General features: G+C 43.7%; 1 protein-coding gene across 2 annotated transcripts in view; it reads right to left on the minus strand.

Moving 5' to 3' along the window:
• Window positions 1-24,587, minus strand: part of LOC126249803 (uncharacterized) — a 619,524-nt gene that overhangs the window by 294,990 nt on the left and 299,947 nt on the right. For both annotated transcript variants that reach the window (XM_049951497.1, XM_049951498.1), the window contains exon 3: window positions 14,255-14,458. In XM_049951497.1, coding sequence (XP_049807454.1) covers window positions 14,255-14,458 — 204 coding nt within the window. The remainder of the gene's footprint in view (window positions 1-14,254; window positions 14,459-24,587) is intronic.

Genomic DNA, 24,587 nt, shown 5'->3' on the forward strand with positions numbered 1-24,587 from the left:
AGTTCACTGCTGACCGGGGATAGAACACCTCACATATCGTCATTGTTTACACTCGAAGAGACGTTAACTATCGAATTCTTTTTCACCAGTCGTTAGTAGTGGCACGTATGAACTAGAATTGAGGTGACGTAACGTTTTGTGTCTTACTGTGGTTAGAAACCGCCCCATATCGTTACAGTTGATAACGACCGAAAAGACGTTAAAAATCGAAATTATTTTCCATCAGCAGTTAGGTGTACTCACGCTAGAGTTTGGGAACGCATAATGAAAATTTTTGTTCTGGACTGGGATTCGAACCCAGATTCACACTTTACGTGGAAACACTGAGGAGTTTGGAATCTTGACAAGGTAAGCAATTGATGGAACTATATCATCTTGAAGGGATCAAATGCTGAGAATGGGAAGATCCGAGATCGAATAACTGTCCAGAACCGATACACTCAGCAGCTCAGGCTCAAATGAAAGTGGAATAAGTGTCCTGTGACATTGCATGGCGTCTGGTTCATTACCCAGATCATAGTTACAAGTGAAGAAAGATTGTTCGTGAGAGAGTTTCTACATGCTGAAACTTTCGCCGTTGTCGTGGCCAAACCTAACATCTAGTCGGTAGCGAAAGGAAATCACGTTTAATGTGAGTTGGGAACCAGAGTACAGTGTTACTTTGCTCACTTGGCGTTACCAGAGGTGAATACGATCTGTTTCTGCCTGTTAAAAACCATAACCTGAAGTGGGAATCGAACCCAGACCTTAAGTACTCAAACCTCACACGGACCTACCATCAATCCAGCAGATCTCCAAACTCCATATGTGGCAGCATCGTGATTTCGCCGTAACGCGGGTGCCCCACCCTGTACAAGATTTCTGACTCCCTGGAGCGGATTACAGAATGTTCAATACATTCATTTCCTTGTTCGACTGAATCGCCATTAACCAGCTCTTCAGCTACGCAGTGCGTACATTCTACTTCATTTTGTAATCAGTGAAATAAATACATATTATGGCCATTTTCAAAAACTGCTAACACTGTAGGCAACGGACACTTCCACGGGTAGTGTTACCTTCCATTTGCACTACACTGCTGTACTATCTATTCGTGGTAAGCATCGTATAGTGCAAAAGAAAAACTAAGTTATTGATGGCGCTAACCAGGAGCCTAGGAGATCGTGACGCATCGTACGTTGAGCCTATCTGCTTCTACATCTACATGATTACTCTGCAATTCATAGTAAAAATAAATGTAAATGTCGTGAGACTAGGGCCTCCCGTCGGGTAGACCGTTCGTCGGGTGCAAGTCTTTCGATTTGACGCCACTTCGGTGACTTGCGCGTCGATGGGGATGAAATGATGATGATTAGGACAACACAACACCTAGTCTCCGAGCGGAGAAAATCTCCGAACCTGCTGGGAATCGAATCTTTTTTTTTGTAGCCATATATATTTATTTAAATGATTAACAACGATACACTCCTAGAGTTGGTTAACATCACTGTCGTTTCATAGGTTTTCGTTTGTATATTCTTTTCTTTTTCGTTTTTCCCTTATTGTTGTCCTTGAACCCTTTTACATGGCGATATGTCGTCTTTTTTTTGGGGTAAAACATTGCAGCATTGCAGGACAGGCACAAGTCTAAGAGGACTGCTCAGATCGTCTCCTAAGCCGTTTATGTATATCAGGAACAACAGAAGGCCTATAACACTTCCTTGGGAAACGCCAGATATTATTTCTGTTTTATTCTATGACTTTCCGTCAAAAATTACGAACTGTGACCTTTCTGACAGGAAACCACGAATCCAGTCACACAACCGAGACTATAAGCCATAGGCACGCAGTTTAATTAGAAGTCGCTTGTGAGAAACGACATCAAAAGCCTTCTGGAAATATAAAAATATGGAATCAATTTGACGTCCCCTGTTGATAGTACTCATTACTTCGTGAGTATAAGGAACTAGTTGTGTTTCGCAAGAACGATAGTTTCTGAATCCATGTTGGCTATTTGTCAGTAAATCGTTTTCTTCGAGGTGATTCATAAAGTTAGAACACACCATATGTTCCACAATCCTACTGCAAATCGATGTGAGATGGGTATGTAATTAAGCGGATTACTCCTATTTCCTTTCTTGGATATTGGTGTGACTTGTGCAACATTCCAATCTTTCGTTACGGACCTTTCTACGAGCGAGCGGTTGTATATAATTGCTAAGTATGGCGCTATTTCATCAGAATACTCTGAAAGGAACCTTACTGCTATACAATCTCGAGTATTTTATGCTGCTTCACTACACAGAAGATATCTACTTCTAAGTTGCTCATGTTGGCAGTTGTTCGTGATTCGAATTATGGAGTATTTACTTCTTCTTTCGTGAAGGAATTTCGGAAATCGCTAATTTTGCTTCGTTTCTCACAGGAGAACGTAAGAGGCATGTGCTGCCAGATCATGCAACCGTTTGTTCGTTCGCCTGTATCCTCCTGATAGAATTCTGAACTTTCACCAGTACCTTTCACCAACAAATCGCTTGTGAACTGTGTTCTACTGAACTTGTCAATTGGGTCTTTCCACGCCTCGCGATGTCACCTGATCATATTCGTACTCACCACGTGTGGGATGTCGCCGAGAATGATGTGAGCGTTTTGGAAACAGGCCCGACCAGTCTTCGTAAGTTGTTCTTGGCTGTTGAACTGCCGTGAGTAAATATAGCATCCGTACGTTTCCTGTACCTTGTAGAAACCTTCTAAGGGAACGATATAACTCATAATGAATAACAAAATGTATTTTATGTTAGTCAATCAAATAACTGGCTCGAGTTGGCAGCATAGTTTGTGAAAACGTAATGGAGAATCACCCACACTTTACAAGTATGTCACAGTGCCACACGAACATAGCAAATATGTGCAGTAAAATTCCTGTTGCTGGCGGAATCTCCTGGCATGAAGACAAGGGACGTCGGACCACAAGGCCGTCGAGTTTCGCCACCGGCTAGAGATGTAAAACTATCGTAGGCCACTGGAGACTATCATAAATAAGCGTCAGGAGCGTGAACTTGAGTGCTGATGATTATTCTAGCTGAACAGTGTTATCAGTAATGCCGTAAGATCAGTTACACCCATGAAGCTATCTTTGCATGGCATAAACTGTGTTCTTGCTCAGTACATATAATATTGGGTAATATTTCCAGAGGTGGAAGGGGGAGTAATGGCTGCCTGTTGGCTGAAAAACCTGCTTCATTGCGACTGGCAGCTGCTCGGGCGGTTTGGATTTTTTGTTGGAGAACTCCTGAGCTGGATTAAGACTGTATGATCGTATTTAATATCTACCATTTGAGAAAGTCTCTTAGATTTTTTTTCGGCATCAAGTGCCTTTATTCCTGAAATCTCTATTCCCCATTTAAGTAGACTTGACTCCACACTGCCCACAATAAGACATTGCAAGGTAACTTCTTTCTGATTTGATGGGGATGCATTTAAAAAGAAAATCACGTTGTAGAAGGGACACATTCTGATAAAGGCAGTACGCTACTCTAAGCTCACTAGCTTTAAAGAAAACTCAAGATTTGAAGAATTCGTTGTGGCCTTCAAAGAATTACAAGGATGTTGTATGTATGTTGTATGTCAACCGGGGACCTAGAAACGACGGGGAGGCTCCGTCCCCACCGCAGCCGCAGTGGTTCACAACCCCACGACGACTACCGCAGTCCACTTCACCCCTCCGCCTCCTCACACCGAACCCAGGGTTATTGTGCGGTTCGGCCCCCGGTGGCCCCCCAGGGAACGTCTCACACCAGACGAGTGTAACCCCTATGTTTGCGTGGGAGAGTAATGGTGGTGTACGCGTACGTGGAGAACTTATTTGCGCAGCAATTGCCGACATAGTGTAACTGAGGCGGAATAAGGGGAACCAGCCCGCATTCTCCGAGGCAGATGGAAAACCGCCTAAAAACCATCCACAGACTGGCCGGCTCACCGGACCTCGACACAAGTCCGCCGGGCGGATTCGTGCCGGGGACCAGCGCTCCTTCCCGCCCGGAAAGCCGTGCGTTAGACCGCACAGCCAACCGGGCGGGCACTGCCTAGAGTTACTTTCATTTCACGAGTGAATGATTTCAGTCTTTTACAATCGTAGTTCAAATAAACTACTAAATGATTAAAGTTCTATCTAAGTGAACTTATTTCCGAAACATGTTTCCAGAGGCAAAGATGTGTCACTTTGATGTTCTCTGCTTAAGTACCCAATGTTGTATCGGCAGCAGCTGCACACACACACGACCCACTGCTTTAATGAATTCAGTGACTCCACGACATTTGAGCAGCGAAGTTTCAAGCGTGACACGATGGGATACTGCCTTCATCTGGGCGAAAGGAGGAGCAGCACGGAGCTCGCGAGATATCTTATTACCGTATTGCACAGGTTTGAGTGCATTCCATACTCTCCCATTAAACCATTAAATTGTGGGCCGGACCACTTTAACTACACTCCTGGAAATTGAAATAAGAACACCGTGAATTCATTATCCCAGGAAGGGGAAACTTTATTGACACATTCCTGGGGTCAGATACATCACATGATCACACTGACAGAACCACAGGCACATAGACACAGGCAACAGAGCATGCACAATGTCGGCACTAGTACAGTGTATATCCACCTTTCGCAGCAATGCAGGCTGCTATTCTCCCATGGAGACGATCGTAGAGATGCTGGATGTAGTCCTGTGGAACGGCTTGCCATGCCATTTCCACCTGGCGCCTCAGTTGGACCAGCGTTCGTGCTGGACGTGCAGACCGCGTGAGACGACGCTTCATCCAGTCCCAAACATGCTCAATGGGGGACAGATCCGGAGATCTTGCTGGCCAGGGTAGTTGACTTACACCTTCTAGAGCACGTTGGGTGGCAACGGGATACATGCGGACGTGCATTGTCCTGTTGGAACAGCAAGTTCCCTTGCCGGTCTAGGAATGGTAGAACGATGGGTTCGATGACGGTTTGGATGTACCGTGCACTATTCAGTGTCCCATCGACGATCACCAGTGGTGTACGGCCAGTGTAGGAGATCGCTCCCCACACCATGATGCCGGGTGTTGGCCCTGTGTGCCTCGGTCGTATGCAGTCCTGATTGTGGCGCTCACCTGCACGGCGCCAAACACGCATACGACCATCATTGGCACCAAGGCAGAAGCGACTCTCATCGCTGAAGACGACACGTCTCCTTTCGTCCCTCCATTCACGCCTGTCGCGACACCACTGGAGGCGGGCTGCACGATGTTGGGGCGTGAGCGGAAGACGGCCTAACGGTGTGCGGGACCGTAGCCCAGCTTCATGGAGACGGTTGCGAATGGTCCTCGCCGATACCCCAGGAGCAACAGTGTCCCTAATTTGCTGGGAAGTGGCGGTGCGGTCCCCTACGGCACTGCGTAGGATCCTACGGTCTTGGCGTGCATCCGTGCGTCGCTGCGGTCCGGTCCCAGGTCGACGGGCACGTGCACCTTCCGCCGACCACTGGCGACAACATCGATGTACTGTGGAGACCTCACGCCCCACGTGTTGAGCAATTCGGCGGTACGTCCACCCGGCCTCCCGCATGCCCACTATACGCCCTCGCTCAAAGTCCGTCAACTGCACATACGGTTCACGTCCACGCTGTCGCGGCATGCTACCAGTGTTAAAGACTGCGATGGAGCTCCGTATGCCACGGCAAACTGGCTGACACTGACGGCGGCGGTGCACAAATGCTGCGCAGCTAGCGCCATTCGACGGCCAACACCGCGGTTCCTGGTGTGTCCGCTGTGCCGTGCGTGTGATCATTGCTTGTACAGCCCTCTCGCAGTGTCCGGAGCAAGTATGGTGGGTCTGACACACCGGTGTCAATGTGTTCTTTTTTCCATTTCCAGGAGTGTATATAGATATTTGAGCGGCTCGGGGGTATACAACGGTAAGCGCCACCGCCGTGTATTTTGTTACATGCAATCGGCGCTGCCTATGGACAGCAGGATACACTGACGTGACAAAAGTCATGGGCTACAGATTTGCGCATATACAGATGGCGCGTGTATCACGTACACAAGGTATAAAAGGGCAGTGCATTGGCGGAGCTGTCATTTGTACGCAGGTGACTCATGTGAAAAGTTGCGGACTTTACGAAGGGCGATTGAAAAGTCCGTGCAAAGTCCGAGAGGTAGCACCACCGGCGCGTATCGAGGTCATGATTAGTTAGTAGCATCTTTGGAAAGAACGTACACCAAGTTTCAGCCATATTGGTCTATTTCTTTGTGTTTGGCATTCGTTTGAATCAAGGAAATTGAGCGACTGTCAAAAAATGAACGGAAAAGAATTTCGTGTGGTGATTAAACATTACTTTATGAAAGGCAAAGAGAATCATGATAAACATTATGGTGACTCTTCACCTTCGATTAGAACAATTTATAAGTGGTTTCAAAGTTTTCGAAGTGGCCATATGGGCACAAGTGATGCTAAACGTTCTGGACGTCCTGTGGAGGTTATGACTCCAGAAATCATTGATAAAATCCATGATATGGTGATGGATGACAGAAGAGTTAAGGTATGTGAGATTGCTAGTGCTGTGAGGGTATCGAATGAACAGGTACATAATATTTTGTATAAACATTTGGACATGAGAAAGCTATCCACAAGATGGGTTCCGCGATTGCTCACGCTTGACCAAAAACGAAATCGTGTGAAGTGGTGCAAGGATGGTTTGCAGCTGTTCAGTAAGAATCCACGGGACTTGAAGCGACGTTTCGTCACTGTGGATGAAACACGGATACATTACTATATTCCTGAGACCAAACAACATTCTAAAGAATGGGTTACCAACGAAGAATCTGCACCAAAAAAGGCGAAGACCATTCCTTCGGCTGGAAGGTTATGGCGACTGTCTTTTGGGATTCGCAAGGGATAATCCTCATCGACTATCTGGAAAAGGGTAAAACTATTACAGGTGAATAATATTCATCGTTATTGGACCGTTTGAAAACCGAGCTGCAAGAAAAGCTCCGGTGATTGGACCGTCAAAAAGTCCTTTTCCATCACGACAATGCACCAGCACACACCTCAGCAGTTGTGGTCGCAAAATTAATGGAAATAGGATTCCAACCCGTTTCGCATCCCCCCTATTCTCCAGACGTGGCTCCCTTGGACTACTATTTGTTCCCCAATTTGAAGAAATGTCTGGCAGGACTAAGATTTTATTCAAACGAGGAGGTGATTGCAGCAACTAATAGCTATTTTGCAGACTTGGAAAATTACTATTATTCAGAAGGGATCAACAAATTAGAACAGCATTGGACGAAGTGTATAAGTCCAAAAGGGGACTATGTCGAAAAATAAAAAGGGTTTACCCCAAACACGTTAGTAGTTTCCATTTTTGCACGGACTTCTCAAACGCCCCTCGTATTATGACCGCACGACGGGAATTAACAGACTCTGGAAGCGAAATTGTAGTTGCAGCTAGACGCATAGGACAAAAAAATGGTTCAAATGGCTCTGAACACTATGGGACTTAACAGCTGAGGTCATCAGTCCCCTAGAACTTAGAACTACTTAAACCTAACTAACCTAAGGACATCACACACATCCGTGCCCGAGGCGGGATTCGAACCTGCGACCGTAGCAGTCGCACGGTTCCGGACTGAAGCGCCTAGAACCGCTCGGCCACCGCGGCCGGCACGCATAGGACATTCCATTTCTGGAACCGTTTGGGAATTCAATATTCCGAGATCCACAGTGTCAAGAGTTGCCGAGAATAGGAAACTTCAGGCATTACCTCTCAACGCACTGGCCGACGGCCTTCACTTAATGACTGAAAACAGCGGCGTTTGTGTAGGGTTGTCAGTGCTAAGAGATATGCAACACTGCGTGAAATAACCGCAGAAATCAATGTGGGACGTACAATGAACGTTTCCTTTAGAACTGTGCGGCGAAATTTGGCATTAATGGGCTATGGCAGTAGACGACCAACGTGAGTGCCTCTCTTGACAGCACGACATCGCTTGCAGTGCCTCTCCTGGACTCGTGACCATATCGGTTGGACCCTAGACGACTGGAAAACAGTGGCCTGGGCAGATGAGTCCCAATTTCAGTTGGTAAGAGCTGATGGTAGGGTTCGATTGTGGCGCAGACCACACGAAGCCATGGATCCAAGTTGCCAACAAGGCACTGTGCAAGCTGATGGTGGCTCCATAATGGTGTGGGTTGTGTTTACATGGAATGGACTGGGTCCTCTGATCCAACTGAACCGATAATTGACTGGATATGGTTATGTTCCGCTACTTGGAGGCCATTTTCAGGTATTCATCCACTTCGTGTTCCCCAACAGCGATGGAATTTCTTGTGGATGACAGAGAGTCATACCAGCAGGCCACAGTTATCCGAGACTGGTTTGAAGAAGAGGTTGGACAGTTTGAGCGATTAGTCTGGCCACCCAGAACGCCCAACATGAATCCCATCGACCATTACTTTCGCAGTTACGAACAGCTATAGAGGCAGGATCATTCAATATTTCTACAGGGAACTTCCAAGACCTCGTCGATTTGCTGCACTACACCGGGAAAAAGGAGGTCCGACACGACATTGGAAGGTATACCACGACTTTTGGCACCTCAGTGTGCAATATACCACGAAAAATTCTAATTTCACTCAGCGGAAGTCAGGGCGATGCTTAATGGTAAATGCCAGTGGCTGCCTTCCTCAGGAACATAATGGTAAGGGACTGTAAGATGGATCCGTGTACGTTTTCCGGGATTATAGTCATATTTGACGAGGAAACTAAGATGTCCTTAGTGATCCTGATATATCCTAGCAGGATCCTGAGTAAATTCCCAGTGAATCAGATGACGCAGAGGTATGTAACTGTGTAAATCTGTTGTACTTAGTATGTTTTAGGAACATAATGGTAAGTGCATGCAATAGAATTGTGTTTCTGAAACGAATGAAATATGAGGTTTTCACTAAACGACTGTTGCTGAGATCTTAATTGTGTGTATACGCATTTTCCATCATTTCTATTCGTATAGCTAATTATAATAGTAACAATCTTTGTTGCTTTTCAGGTAACCTGCGAGGAATTTCGAATTGGCCTTAATATCGAGCAGCCTGTCACTGTCTTAGAAACCTGTCATAAAGGGGCAGATGAACAGACGAAGGGATTTTCTCGGAAAACACTGAGATGCAGATCACAATGGAATTTCAAGCAGAAGACAAAAGTACACTACTGGCCATTAAAATTGATACACCAAGAAGAAATGCAGATGATAAACGGGTATTCATTGGACAAATATATAATACTAGAACTGACATGTGATTACATTTTCACGCAATTTGGGTGCAGATATCCTGAGAAATCAGTACCCAGAACAACCACCTCTGGCCGTAATAACTGCCTTGATACGCCTGGGCATTGAGTCAAACAGAGTTTGGATGGCTTGTACAGGTACAGCTGCCCATGCAGCTTCAACACGATAGCACAGTTCATCAAGAGTAGTGACTGGCGTATTGTGACGAGCCAGTTGCTCGGCCACCATTGACCAGATGTTTTCAGTTGGTGAGAGATCTGGAGAATGTGCTGGCCAGGGCAGCAGTCGAACATTTTCTGTATCCAGAAAGGCCCGTACAGGACCTGCAACATGCGGTCGTACATTATCCTGCTGAAATGTAGAGTTTCGTGGGGATCGAATGAATGGTAGAACCACGGGTCGTAACACATCTGAAATGTAACGTCCACTGTTCAAAGTGCCGTCAATGCGAACAAGAGGTGACCGAGATGTGTAACCAATGGAACCCCATACCATCACGCCGGATGATACGCCAGTATGGCGATGACGAATACCCGCTTCCAATGTGCGTTCACCGTTTTGACGCCAAACACGGATGCGGCCATCACGATGCTGTATATAGAACCTGGATTCATACGAAAAAATGACGTTTTGCCATTCGTGCACCCAGATTCGTGGTTGAGTACACCACCGCAGGCGCTCCTGTCTGTGATGCAACGTCAAGGGTAACCGCAGCCGTGGTCTCCGAGCTGATAGTCCATGCTGCTGGAAACGTCGTCGAACTGTTCGTGCAGATGGTTGTTGCCTTGCAAACGTCCCCATCTGTTGACTCAGGGATCGAGACGTGGCTGCACGATCCGTTACAGCCATGCGGATAAGATGCCTTTCATCTCGACCGCTAGTGATACAAGGCCGTTGGGATCCAGCACGGCGTTTCGTATTACCGCCCTTAACCCACCGATTCCATATTCTGCTAACAGTCAGTGGATGTTGACCAAGATGAACAGCAATGTCGCGATACGATAAACCGCAATCGCGATAGGCTACAATCCGACCTTAATCAAAGTCGGAAACGTGATGGTACGCATTTCTCCTCCTTACACGAGGCATCACAACAAAGTTTCACCAGGCAACGCCGGTCAACTGGTGTTTGTGTATGAGAAATCGGTTGGAAACTTTTGTCATGTCAACACGTTGTAGGTGTCGCCACCTATACACTAACATCCCAGTAGATGAAACAATTAAGGGGCTCCGGAAAGGCTCAAAATCATGAAAAGTTCAATTTTTACTTTTTTGCGTTTTCTGAATCTGCAGACTATTACCTTTTAATAGATATATAATTTATTCAATTCCGAAGACTACAACTATTTTTAAATTTTTTTTGAAATGTGTTCTACATGGGCGTGACCCACTGTGGCGCTGTTAAACTGCTGTCAAATGGTGTTATTATTAACGTCCGTGTTCATCAGGTACATTTTAGTGATGTGAGATAAAGTATGTGTTGTGGCTAACCTGTGATGGTTCAATATATATCGCTGGTGTGATTGTCGATTGTTTCATGTTTATTTACTCTGTCGTTATCTCGAAAATATTCGTAATTAATTCTGTTTCTTGAGTCTCTGTTTTGTTGAAGTATAATAATGAGTAAAAGTAAAGTTATTAGAAATCCTCTGAAGGCTTTTAAGAAAAGGAGAAATGTTGGAAAGCCAAAGGTATGTGTTATTACTGTAAACAATAAAGACGATGAAAATCCCCAACATAGCTTGTGTCCCAAAGAAGAAGACAGTTGGTGTAAATATAACAAAGGATTGCTAACTGGTGAAGTGTACACTCATAAGCATAGTCTGCCTCATGCAATAATGGAGGTGATAAAACCTATTTTCGGAGACTTAGCAGCACCTGAACTGTTGAAAAAGTGTATTCACGGAAAAACTCAAAACCCCAATGAAAGTGTAGATAGTGTTATATGGTCGAGAATCCCCAAGACTGTATTTGTTGGAATAGAAACACTTCACTTTGGTGTGTATGATGCTGTTGCGAATTTCAATGATGGCAACATTGTAAGGTGCAAGGTATTTAGAAATATGGGAATGAAGATAGGTTCTAACATGGTACGAGCGATGCTTGCTTTAGACAAGGAACGCCTTCGGGCTGCAGACAGGGCTGTAAGCAAGAGTAAACAGGAGGAGGAACAAGAGGAAGCTGGAAGAGGAGTTTGCAAGGGATGAAGATAATCCATCCTATGGACCTGGAACGCACTAAAAAGTTAATCCAATCTTTGTCGCTCGATTCCCAAAACTTTTATTTTCTCATACTAATTACATGTTTTCTAAGGATCTTCCAAACATATTTGTTTCAAACTTTCAGTAAATGTTACACAGTACCTTCTGCATAATTTAACACAGCCTTTTTCCAAAAAACTGTATATTTTTGAATATATAAATAAAAAATTTCAAAAAAATATTGTGAATTTTCATTACAATTGCAAAAAAAAATCATCTTTAATAACTGAACCAAAATTTTGTAAAATCCCTGTGTTAAGTTGTAGCCCATATTCCAATAAATAATCTGTAAAAAGTTCAACTTCCTACCTCAAATACTTTGTGAGGAAAGATGTAATTTATAAGCGTTATTTTAACATTGCAAGTATAGGGCGTTCCGGAGCCCCTTAACATAATAAAAAGTAACCTCTTAAAACACAAAAAGATCAATCTACCAGAAATATATGAGTTAATAGAGATCCTCACACTCGTCTTGTCTAATAATTACTTCACCTTCAATAATAAAGTCTATAAACAAAATGATGGCCTTGCAATGGGTAGCAGTCTTGCTGGATTATTAGCTGATATTTACATTAACCATCTTGAGCAAAAGTTCTTCTCATCCAATAACCAAATGAACAGTAAAATAATTTACTACAAGAGATACGTAGATGACACTCTATTAATTTTTGATGGTAACAGCAGCGAAATTGATACCTTAGCTGAAGATCTGAGCAAATTACACAACAACATCAAATTCACAGTGGAGCATGAAATAAATAATAGCATCGATTTTCTGGATCTCAAAATATCAAACATAAATAACAAACACCATTTTGGTATCTTTCGAAAACCAACAACCACAGATGTTACCATCAATAACACATCCTGCCACCCGAACCAACATAAGATGGCTAATTTACGGTCAATGCTACATCGTATGCATAAAGTCCCCCTCACCCCCACTGAACAGCACGAAGAAATCAGCATAATCAAATCAATTGCCCAAAATAATGGCTATGATGCTTCAATCATAGACACACTCTCTCAAAAAACAAAAGAAAAAATTGCTAGCAATAAGTCTTTGCAACAAGCAACAGCCACAATAACTATGAAAGACAAAAAATTAGTAAAATATGTAGCCCTACCATATATAGGCCCACTTTCATACAAAATTTCCAACCTATTCAAGAAGAAGAATGTCAAAATCAGTTTCTCTACCAATAACAAACTCCAACAAAGAGTCATACACTCATTCCCACACAATAGCATACCCCATAAAAGATCTGGAATTTATAAACTCAAGTGTAACAACTGTCCTAAATTCTACATTGGCCAAACAGGTAGAGCTTTTGAAACAAGATTCAAGGAACACCTTGATGCCCTACGTCTGAAAAACCTAAGCAAATCTGCTTTTGCCACCCATCTTGCAGAAAACAATCATACAGTTGGGAATATAGAAAACAACCTGCAGTTATTACACCTCAAAGACAAGGGTTTCACATTGAATCTCTTAGAGGAGATTGAGATTCATACACATAAAACAGGTTCCCTGATCTCATTCTGAATGAACATACAGAGTCAGTTAACACCCCCTTCCTAAATAACTTTGAAGACGCTTTCACTTTTTTAAAATAACTTAAGCCTAATATTCCATTAAAAACATTCAATATACAGGCCCTCAAAAACTGCTTATATGTCATTGAAACATTGCATAATGAAAACAGGTGCATTGCTTATCATGTCATATATTAGAATTTATCTCCTAAAATTGCAACAACTAATTAGTAACACACAGTATTTCTGTACTACATATAATGTTTGTAATCTTATTTGTATGTAATTTTATTTATTCCGTTTTAGATTAATTTCATACAATAGCAAAGAGATATTTTACTGTACCCATATCGACTATACAGCATCTGTAAGTTAACATCGTTATGACTGTAAGCTCTTTGCAAATATTGTTCTCGTTTGTAATATGAAGCTGGGCCACGTTTTGTAAACGTTATTCGTGTGTGCTGCGTGTGTAATTAAGATGATGAGGTTGAAAGTGACGTCCATTGACTGGAATAGCACTCACATAGTGCATATTGAAAAGTGTATTAAGCTTGCGTTCTAAAACATAAACGCACGAATATTTCGTCAGGCAGAACTACATAGCTCGTAAGTACACTAATCTGCACGTTTACTAAGTTTAAACAAAAAAATATCTCATGAGCAATTAGATTCTGTAAAAGAAGTAAATCTTTTGTAAAAATACCATTACCGATATGACAACAAAAGTATTTCTTTTCTTCCCCAGTGCAGCAAACGAATAACAAAAACAAAACTAGGTCCAAATTAGAATGCTTGAAACTACCATCTGAAGATGGATTTGTAAAGAAAAATCCGAAACCGGTCATGGTCTGAAGATAATAAACCTTTTTAAATCATACATGTGGCTGGTAGCTGTTTTTTATAAATTATAAACCTTTAGTACAACAGCCACGTTTCTCAACATGTCGACTTTCGACAAAATAGCGTTAGAATAAAATTATTCCAATTTTGTGGACCAATCGCTAATTTTGATCCGCTGTACCTCCTAATTCCCATTGTGACGCTTATTATTTTGTTTCCACGAACAGCTCAGTTATATATCTGTTTCCAAAATATTAGCGACTTTTTTACCTACAAAAGAAAAACTTAAACCGATAGAAGTGTTAACTCACCCAGGCAGCAGACGCGCTGCTGGTCGTCGCAGGGGGCCAGCGACAGCCCGCCCAGCTGCTCACACTCCTCTTCCGGGTAGCAGACGCCCGTCGTGCCGTCTGGAGAATCGCACAGGACGCTGTTACTGCGCCCGACCACGCTGGGTTGCTCAGGATTCCTCACGGGCTGTGGCGGGGAAAACAGTGTCTGGTACAGGAACATACCTGCAACGAAAACAGGTCTTCAGCTAAACTACTATCTACGTAAGTATTGAGTTAAAAAACGCAGCACTGTCAGACCTCAGACGGGACGGGGATAGTTGTTGTTGTTGTTGTGGTCTTCAGTCCTCAGACTGGTTTGATGCAGCTCTCCATGCTACTCTATCCTGTGCAAGCTTCTTCATCTCCCAGTACCTGCTGCAACCTACATCCTTCTGAATCTGCTTAGTGTATTGATCTCTCCAATGCTAAATTTGTGATCCCTTGATGCCTCAAAACATGTCCTACCAACCGATCCCTTCTTCTAGTCAAGTTGTGCCACAAACTTCTCTTCTCCCCAATCCTATTCAATACCTCCTCATTAGTTACGTGATCTACCCACCTTATCTTCAGCATTCTTCTGTAGCACCATATTTCGAAAGCTTCTATTCTCTTCTTGACCAAACTGGTTATCGTCCATGTTTCACTTCCATACATGGCTACACTCCATACAAATACTTTCAGAAACGACTTCCTGACACTTAAATCTATACTCGATGTTAACAAATTTCTCTTCTTCAGAAACGATTTCCTTGCCATTGCCAGTCTACATTTTATATCCTCTCTACTTCGACCATCGTCAGTTATTTTACTCCCTAAATAGCAAAACTCCTTTACTACATTAAGTGTCTCATTTCCTAATCTTAGCCCCTCAGCATCACCCGATTTAATTTGACTACATTCCATTATCCTCGTTTTGCTTTTGTTGATGTTCATCTTATATCCTCCTTTCAAGACACTGTCCATTCCGTTCAACTGCTCTTCCAAGTCCTTTGCTGTCTCTGACACAATTACAATGTCATCGGCGAACCTCAAAGTTTTTACTTCTTCTCCATGAATTTTAATACCTACTCCGAATTTTTCTTTTGTTTCCTTTACTGCTTGCTCAATATACAGATTGAATAACATCGGGGAGAGGCTACAACCCTGTCTCACTCCCTTCCCAACCACTGCTTCCCTTTCATGTCCCTCAACTCTTATAACTGCCATCTGGTTTCTGTACAAATTGTAAATAGCCTTTCGCTCCCTGTATTTTACCCCTGCCACCTTCAGAATTTGAAAGAGAGTATTCCAGTTAACGTTGTCAAAAGCTTTCTCTAAGTCTACAAATGCTAGAAACGTAGGTTTGCCTTTCCTTAATCTTTCTTCTAAGATAAGTCGTAAGGTTAGTATTGCCTCACGTGTTCCAACATTTCTACGGAATCCAAACTGATCTTCCCCGAGGTCCGCTTCTACCAGTTTTTCCATTCGTCTGTAAAGAATTCGCGTTAGTATTTTGCAGCTGTGACTTATTAAACTGATAGTTCGGTAATTTTCACATCTGTCAACACCTGCTTTCTTTGGGATTGGAATTATTATATTCTTCTTGAAGTCTGTGGGTATTTCCCCTGTCTTATACATCTTGCTCACCAGATGGTAGAGTTTTGTCATGACTGGCTCTCCCAAGGCCATCAGTAGTTCTAATGGAATGTTGTCTACTCCCGGGGCCTTGTTTCGACTCAGATCTTTCAGTGCTCTGTCAAACTCTTCACGCGGTATCGTATCTCCCATTCCATCTTCATCTACATCCTCTTCCATTTCCATAATATTGTCCTCAAGTACATCGCCCTTGTATAAACCCTCTATATACTCCTTCCACCTTTCTGCCTTCCCTCCTTTGCTGAGAACTGTGTTTCCATCTGAGCTCTTGATATTCATACAAGTGGTTCTCTTCTCTCCAAACGTCTCTAATTTTCCTGTAGGCAGTATCTATCTTACCCCTAGTGAGACAAGCCTCTACATCCTTACATTTGTCCTCTAGCCATCCCTGCTTAGCCATTTTGCACTTCCTGTCGATCTCATTTTTGAGACGTTTGTATTCCTTTTTGCCTGCTTCATTTACGGCATTTTTATATTTTCTCCTTTCATCAATTAAAATCAAAATTTCTTCTGTTACCCAAGGATTTCTATTAGCCCTCGTCTTTTTACCTACTTGATCCTCTGCTGCCTTCACTACTTCATCCCTCAGAGCTACCCATTCTTCTTCTACTGTATTTATTTCCCCCATTCCTGTCAATTGTTCCCTTATGCTCTCCCTGAAACTCTCTACAACCTCTGGTTCTTTCAGTTTATCCAGGTCCCATCTCCTTAAATTCCCACCTTTTTGCAGTTTCTTCAGCTTCAATCTGCAGTTCATAACCAACAGATTGTGGTCAGAATCCACATCTGCCCCTGGAAATGTCTTACAATTTAAAACCTGGTTCCTAAATCTCTGTCTTACCATTATATAATCTATCTTATACCTTTTAGTATCTCCAAGATTCTTCCAGGTATACAACCTTCTTTTATGATTCTTGAACCAAGTGTTAGCTATGATTAAGTTATGCTCTGTGCAAAATTCTACAAGGCGGCTTCCTCTTCCATTTCTTCCCCCCAATCCATATTCACCTACTATGACTATTAAATTTTCGTCTCCCTTCACTACCTGAATAATTTCTTTTATCTCGTCATACATTTCATCAATTTCTTCATCATCTGCAGAGCTAGTTGGCATATAAACTTGTACTACTGTAGTAGGCATGGGCTTTGTATCTATCTTGGCCACAATAATGCGTTCACTATGCTGTTTGTAGTAGATAACCCGCACTCCTATTTTTTTATTCATTATTAGACCTACTCCTGCATTACCCCTATTTGATTTTGTATTTATAACCCTGTAATCACCTGACCAAAAGTCTTGTTCCTCCTGCCACCGAACTTCACTAATTCCCACTATATCTAACTTTAACCTATCCATTTCCCTTTTTAAATTTTCTAACCTACCTGCCCGATTAAGGGATCTGACATTCCACGCTCCGATCCGTAGAATGCCAGTTTTCTTTCTCCTGATAAGAACACCCAGAACAGAAATATAGACCTCCGCGATTTCATCAAAATGATGACACCGGATTTTTGAGAACCTGGAAGCAGCTTCTACATCTACATACATACTCCGCAATCCACAATACGGTGCGTGGCGGAGGGTACCTCGTACCACAACTAGCATCTTCTCTCCCTGTTCCACTCCCAAACAGAACGAGGTAAAAATGACTGCCTATATGCCACTGTACGAGCCCTAATCTCTCTTATCTTTGTGGTCTTTCCGCGAAATGTAAGTTGGTGGCAGTAAAATTGTACTGCAGTCAGCCTCAAATGCTGGTTCTCTAAATTTCCTCAGTAGCGATTCACGAAAAGAACGCCTCCTTTCCTCTAGAGACTCCTACCCGAGTTCCTGAAGCATTTCCGTAACAGTCGTGTGATGATCAAACCTACCAGTAACAAATCTAGGAGCCAGCCTCTGAATTGATTCCATGTCCTCCCTCAATCCGACCTGATAGGGATCCCAAACGCTCGAGCAGTACTCAAGAATAGGTCGTATTAGTGTTTTATAAGCGGTCTGCTTTACAGATGAACCACATCTTCCCAAAGTTCTACCAATGAACCGAAGACGACTATCCGCCTTCCCCACAACTGCCATTACATGCATGTCCCACTTCATATTGCTCTGCAATGTTACGCCCAAATATTTAATCGACGTGACTGTGTCAAGCGCTACACTACTAATGGAGTATTCGAACATTACAGGATTCTTTTTCCTATTCATCTGCATTAATTACATATATATATATTTAGAGTTAGTTGCCATTCTTTACACCAATCACAAATCCTATCCACGTCATCTCGTATCCTCCCACAGTCACTCAACGTCGACACCTTCCCGTACACCACAGCATCATCAGCAAACAGCCGCACATTGCTATCCACCCTATCCAAAAGATCATTTATGTAGATAGAAAACAACAGCGGACGTACCACACTTCCCTGGGGCACTCTAGATGATACCCTCACCTCCGATGAACACTCACCATCGAGGACAACGTACTGGGTTCTACTACTTAAGAAGTCTTCGAGCCACTCACATACTTGGGAACCAATCCCATATGCTCGTACGTTAGTTAGAAGTCTGCAGTGGGGCACCGAGTCAAACGCTTTCCGGAAGTCAAGGAATATGGCATCCGTCTGATACCCTTCATCCATGGTTCGCAAGATATCATGTGAAAAAAGGGCGAGTTGCGTTTCGCAGGAGCGATGCTTTCTAAAGCCGTGCTGACGCATGGACAGCAACTTCTCTGTCTCAAGGAAATTCATTATATTCGAACTGAGAATATGTTCGAGAATCTTGCAACAAACCGATGTTAAGGATATTGGTCTGTAATTTTGAGGATCCGTCCTTCTACCCTTCTTATAGCTTCAACACTGGTTCTTAAATATTACACACGTCAGCAAAAATTTCGAAATTCATGGCACGGAAAACAAAAAGAAACTGACTGTGAAGCTTGCACATACAGGATCATTCAGGTGGCCTTACTCCTGTCCTGTTATGCAACCCCCAATGTTAAATCTGGCCTTCAAAAACCACGAGCGAGATTTTCATATTCTCTCGCTCGCTACGTGCGATGTATTAGACCGACAGAGCAAATGAACAGGACCATTTTTGTAGGACGTTTTATGAAGATAAATTTTGCACTGGGCTACGTTTTCGCTGAAGGCCTCGGTTTTCGAGTTATTCGAGAAAAAAGTACAAAAGTGACCTTCAAGCGCACGTCCATCCCCACACTCCACTCATCTCTCACCAGTCAGGATTTCTGATACTTTGTTCATGGCGTTCCCCCCCCCCCCCCCTCCCCCTTACTACAGCACAAAATTTTCCTACTACACGAACTATTCCCGATATTCAGCACAGTTAGCTATTTCGTTAACATTATTAATTTAAAGGTGCCCGCGAGTGTAATGAAAGAGAGAGGAATTTTGTGAATTTTATAGTATAACTAATAACGTTGATGGTTCAAATGGCTCTGAGCACTATGTGACTTAACTTCTGAGGTCATCAGTCGCCTAGAACTTAGAACTAATTAAACCTAACTAACCTAAGAACATCACACACATCCATGCCCGAGGCAGGATTCGAACCTGCGATGTAGCGGTCGTTCGGCTCCAGACTGTAGCGCCTAGAACCGCACGGCCACTCCGGCCGGCAATCACGTTGACAATTCGATCCAAACTTCACCCTTACAAGTGCAGTAGTTTCGTAGTCAGAAGGTATGACGAATGCAACGATGTAATTGTTTATTTTATGCTATTAAAATTCACAAACTTGTTAAGTAAAGTTTACACAAACGTCAGTTTTACAATTTGTAAGTGCTCGACTAAGCCGGTGTCGTGATAAGGCCAATCAATGAAGAGCAAAAAGATCGAATGTAGGACATAATTCGTGCAGTCGAAAATTTTTGTACGGTGGTAGGAGGTAGTGCAATGAACAACATACTAGAAATCCTGACCGATGGGGGCTAGATATGGGAGTGGGGCTGCGTTTGAAGGTTACTTTTGTAGGTTTTTCTCAAATAACTCGGAAACTATGGCCTCTAGCGAAAACGCATCCCTGTGCAACATTTAACTACACTAAATTTCCTACGAAGAAGGTCCTGTTAATTTTTTTTTTCTGTTGGACTGTAGTTTGCGCGTAGCGAGCAAGAGAATATGAAAATCTCGCGCGCGGTTTTGGAATGCCAGATATTAAACTGCGGGTTGAGTAAAACGACAACAGTAGCGGCAGCTGAACCATTCTGTATATTTATTTTCAGTGTGTCTAAATCACGAAATCAAAGAAACAAACATATGAGTAACGACGAAATCGTTTGTTTCCCATGGAGGGTTTTTTTACAGCACTCTTCAGCAGCGTCAATACATGGTGGAACATCACCTTTCTCGGGTACCGATATGTATTTCACTCATCTTTTCGGTGGCTCGAGAATTAAAATGCTACAGTAGTCCTGGGTTTTCGTTTGTAAAGGAACATTTGAAAAGAGAGTTAAGCATTTCTGCTCTTGTTTTGCAGTCCACGGTTTCAGTTCCTGCCTAGTCCGTGAGGAACTGAAAACTAACTCTGCTGCCACTGATAACCTTTACATACGATCAGAATTTCTTTGGGTTTTGCGAGAGATCTTTCGACAGTATCCTGCTATGGTGGTCACTGAAGCCTCTTGACAGATACACGTGTTTCATTCAGGATTTCTCTGTCTATTGCATGCGGACTTTGTCTTCGCCTTTTTTTGGATTAGTTCGGTATTTTACAGTTTTCCCTGTTACAAGTACCCTGCCTTTTGTTAACGCCTCATTTTATACCACCGTTAGATAAGTATTGCACCGAACTGTGCTGCAGGCAGCGTGGAGTTGCTGTTAGAGTAACTGGCTGGCTTGCTGCGTGCCACTAGCTGGAATCTGATCACGAGCAAATATTTATTACTTAATTTTTATCATTTCTAGAAGGTCCTCTAAATTTCTTATAGGTGTAATGTTAGCATATTGTGGAATATTCGACGTCTGTATACAAGGGACGGTCAAAAGATTTCCGTTTGAGGGCGCTGCTGTAGCGGACGAGGTGTGTGAGAAAAACAATGAGACTGATTATTTATTTTTTTCAAACAACAAAATTGCCCCGCTCAAAATAGTTCCCTATACACCGGCGGAGTCGTTGTTTCCAATCTTGGTAGTAGTGCTGAAAGGCTGCAACTGGTAGGGCCCTTAACATGTCGGTCACATTCTTTTGATTGTTCTCCAGAGTCCCAAACTGACATCTTTTTAAAACTTTGTCAATTTCGGGAAACGAAAAAAAGTCCCAAGGACTCAGATCAAGTGAATAGGGGGGCTGTGGAACTACATGCACGCCTTTTGAGTGCAAACAGTCCGTGATGGATGTGGCCATCTGAGATGGGGCGTTGTCATGATGGAGCATCCACTTGTCTGCAATGTCCGGTGTCACTCGATTCACTCTTTTCCTGAGCTAATGAAGAACACCTTTGTAAAACACTTGCTGACATTTTCACCTGGAAAAACAGTCTCATAAGAGCACCAACACGTTCGACGTTTTCGTCAGTTTTTCAAATTGAAGGTGTCTCTCATTTTCCAAGTGTTTTCGGCCTTCCACAGGTGATTTGTGTCAGCCAAAAACTTGTGCTCTTGATAAGGAATGTTCTCCGACAGATTGCTTCAACTTTTCAAAGGTCACTTTCGCGGATTTTCCACATTTAACACAAAACTTGTTGGCATAATGTTACTCAAAATTCTGCTGTTCTATTTTCGTAACACACAACAAAAACTCAACTTCACTGATGACGCTCTCAAAAACCGCGTGATGGACGTACAGAACTGAAGTTCGGACTGAGCATCTGGAAGGTATGAACACACCGGTGAACACAAGTAGAACAACACAGCGTTGCCAGATTGCTGGCAGTGTTGTCTCTCTCATTACTTTTCCCAAACACCTCGTATATGCAACGTAGCGAGGCCCTGATGCGGGTATTGAAGCACTGACATGTATGCAAGGGATTAGCGTGGAATTCGTGTCTTTACGACGTGGGTGCGGTTAACACGGAAACTTGAACAATGGCGACGTTATTACCATTTGTGTCCAAACAGGACCAACGTGCTGTCGAAGGACAAACACCGGTAGACATCCATCGGAGAGTGAAGACCGTGTATGGCACCACCATGGTGCTGCTTCATGATAACGCATATTCACATATCGCAAATGTCATACCCAGAAGTTAGCCACTCAAGTGGGGGACACTCGAGCACCCACCCTATAGTCCTGATATCTCCCCATGGGTTTATCTCGCCTTCGGTCCCTTGAAAATTGCCTTGAATGGTCGATACATTCTGCAACTGGCAGTTACGGACTTTTTCACGCTGTAGGACACGGTGTTTTACCAAACGGTTTTGTTCAATCTGGAGCGTTGATGGGATGATTGCCTCAATGCTCACGGCGATTTTGCGTCATTGGAATACCTATTATGGACTGTACGGCCTTCGAACGGAAACTTTACGATCGACCCTTTATAAATAGCAGCGCTCTCCGTCCAAGAGGCAGTTCTATGGAAATTTGGAAATTTGTGGTAAGGTCTTAGCCCGCATCTCGTGGTCGTGCGGTAGCGTTCTCGCTTCCCACGCCCGGGTTCCCGTGTTCGATTCCCGGCGGGGTCAGGGATTTTCTCTGCCTCGTGATGGCTGGGTGTTGTGTGATGTCCTTAGGTTAGTTAGCTTTAAGTAGTTCTAAGTTCTAGGGGACTGATGACCATGGATGTTAAGTCCCATAGTGCTCAGAGCCATTTGAACCATTTGAACCATTTGGTAAGGTCTTATGAGACCAAACTGCTGAGATCATCGGTCCCTAAGCTTACATACTACTTAATCTAACTTAAACTAACTTACGACAAGGACGACACACACACCCATGCCCGAGGGAGGACTCGAACCTCCGACGGGGCAAGCAGCACGTACCGTGACAAGACGCCCAGACCGCTCGGCTACCCCGCGCGGCGCAGTTCTATGTATACGTTGATCTTCATATATTCATACAATCAGTGCTAAAGGTTTTACTTCACTGGCGATCCAGCTTCCAGATTTGTAACTGATCGTGGTAACCATGTGCCATTGTTTGATGAAGACTTGGGGTACTTCGAAACTCCTACAGCACCGTCGCTCTAGTTAGGAAACGTAAATGTCATCGCCGACAAGAACAGCAACCGGGATTGAGCAGTAAATCGTCCCCAAGGTCCATATATCCAGGAGAATGATTGATTCCAAAACAGCAGTAAGTGAGCTGCGCATCAGGATGAAAGGATTCGACATAATGACGAAATACAACCGGCGGAATGAGATGATGTGTTTGGCAAACGTATACTTTTACTTGGACGGCACAGCCCAGCAGTGGCTCTACAATAACGCAGAGAAGCTCAATAGCAGGAAGAAATTCTGAACCTAACTGAAGAAAACATTTAGCGACAATCAGAAACAAGTCCCTGTAGCGGAAGAAAAACTCAACAATAGAAGCCAAAGAGCCTTACATACAGAATGTTTTGACCACATTGTGAATCCGAATATGATAAAAGCCGGCAAAATCTCACACCTGACGAAACGAGGTATAGAAAACTTGTACAAAGCAATTCTGGTGAAGGATGTCACAACGACAGAGGAATCTATAAAGCGGTGGCAGCGCATCAAGGTAATGTAACAGAGAAAAAAGTCGGGCGATAGACGTATGACCGACTCGCGAATGTGGTGTCTATGCAGTCGTAGAAGAACTCCATGGGCCTCCCTCATACACCAGGTGGTACGAGAAGGGAGACAGAAGTTTTTGGCAGCCAGAAATGTTGGGTACAGGACAAGAGACTGCAGCCATGAATGTCGGCGCCATAAATTAGCAGATAATAGAAAGTATTGAAGCAGAGGTGTGTTGATCCTTAGTACCACACTCTGCCATCAGTCGAATGCTGCACGAAGACCAGACTCGGCCATTTCGTACTTACATCTCAGCCGCGAAACGGCAACCAAGAATCCGATCAACGCATGTTCAGCCAATTCCTTTGCAGACGAGCAAGCAGTCAGAGGACGAAGGACAATGTTTCCACTGTGTACGCCCCGGACACATTGTACGCTACTGCAGAGTGTGAAGACGAGCGTTCAGTAACTGTTACACCGCAAGACGTCAACCATCACAACAGTCCTCTAACGCCTATCAACCTGTGAGAAGAAGCCCATCGCCGTAGCCTGAACGAAGTCGTCCCCCAACAAGCCGTAGACGTTCCTCGTCGGCTAAAGAGGTACCAGACACTCGCCTAGCCACCGGATTCAGGAAAACTAAATGAGGAAACCATCTAACGATGGTCACCGTATGCTTTTCCCAAGTAATCCAGATCGCCACAGTATAACATGAGGTACACTTATTGCTAGGAAGAACAGGAGTGGAAGGATGCCCGCAGAACATTCTGGCGCCGCAACTCTATTTTCAGAAAGCAGGTCCACAATGGATATAAAACACTCCGTCTTCAGGCCACAAGTGGCCCATGGGGACCATCCGACAGCCGTGTCATCCTCAGCTGAGGATGCGGATAGGAGGGGCATGTGATCAGCACACCACTCTCCCGGTCGTTATGATTGTTTTCTTCGACCAGAGCCGCTACTATTCGGTCGATTAGCTCCTCAGTTGGCATCACGAGGCTGAGTGCAGCCCGAAAAATGG

This window comes from Schistocerca nitens, chromosome 3, assembly GCF_023898315.1.
Source record: "Schistocerca nitens isolate TAMUIC-IGC-003100 chromosome 3, iqSchNite1.1, whole genome shotgun sequence".
Taxonomy (NCBI): domain Eukaryota; kingdom Metazoa; phylum Arthropoda; class Insecta; order Orthoptera; family Acrididae; genus Schistocerca; species Schistocerca nitens.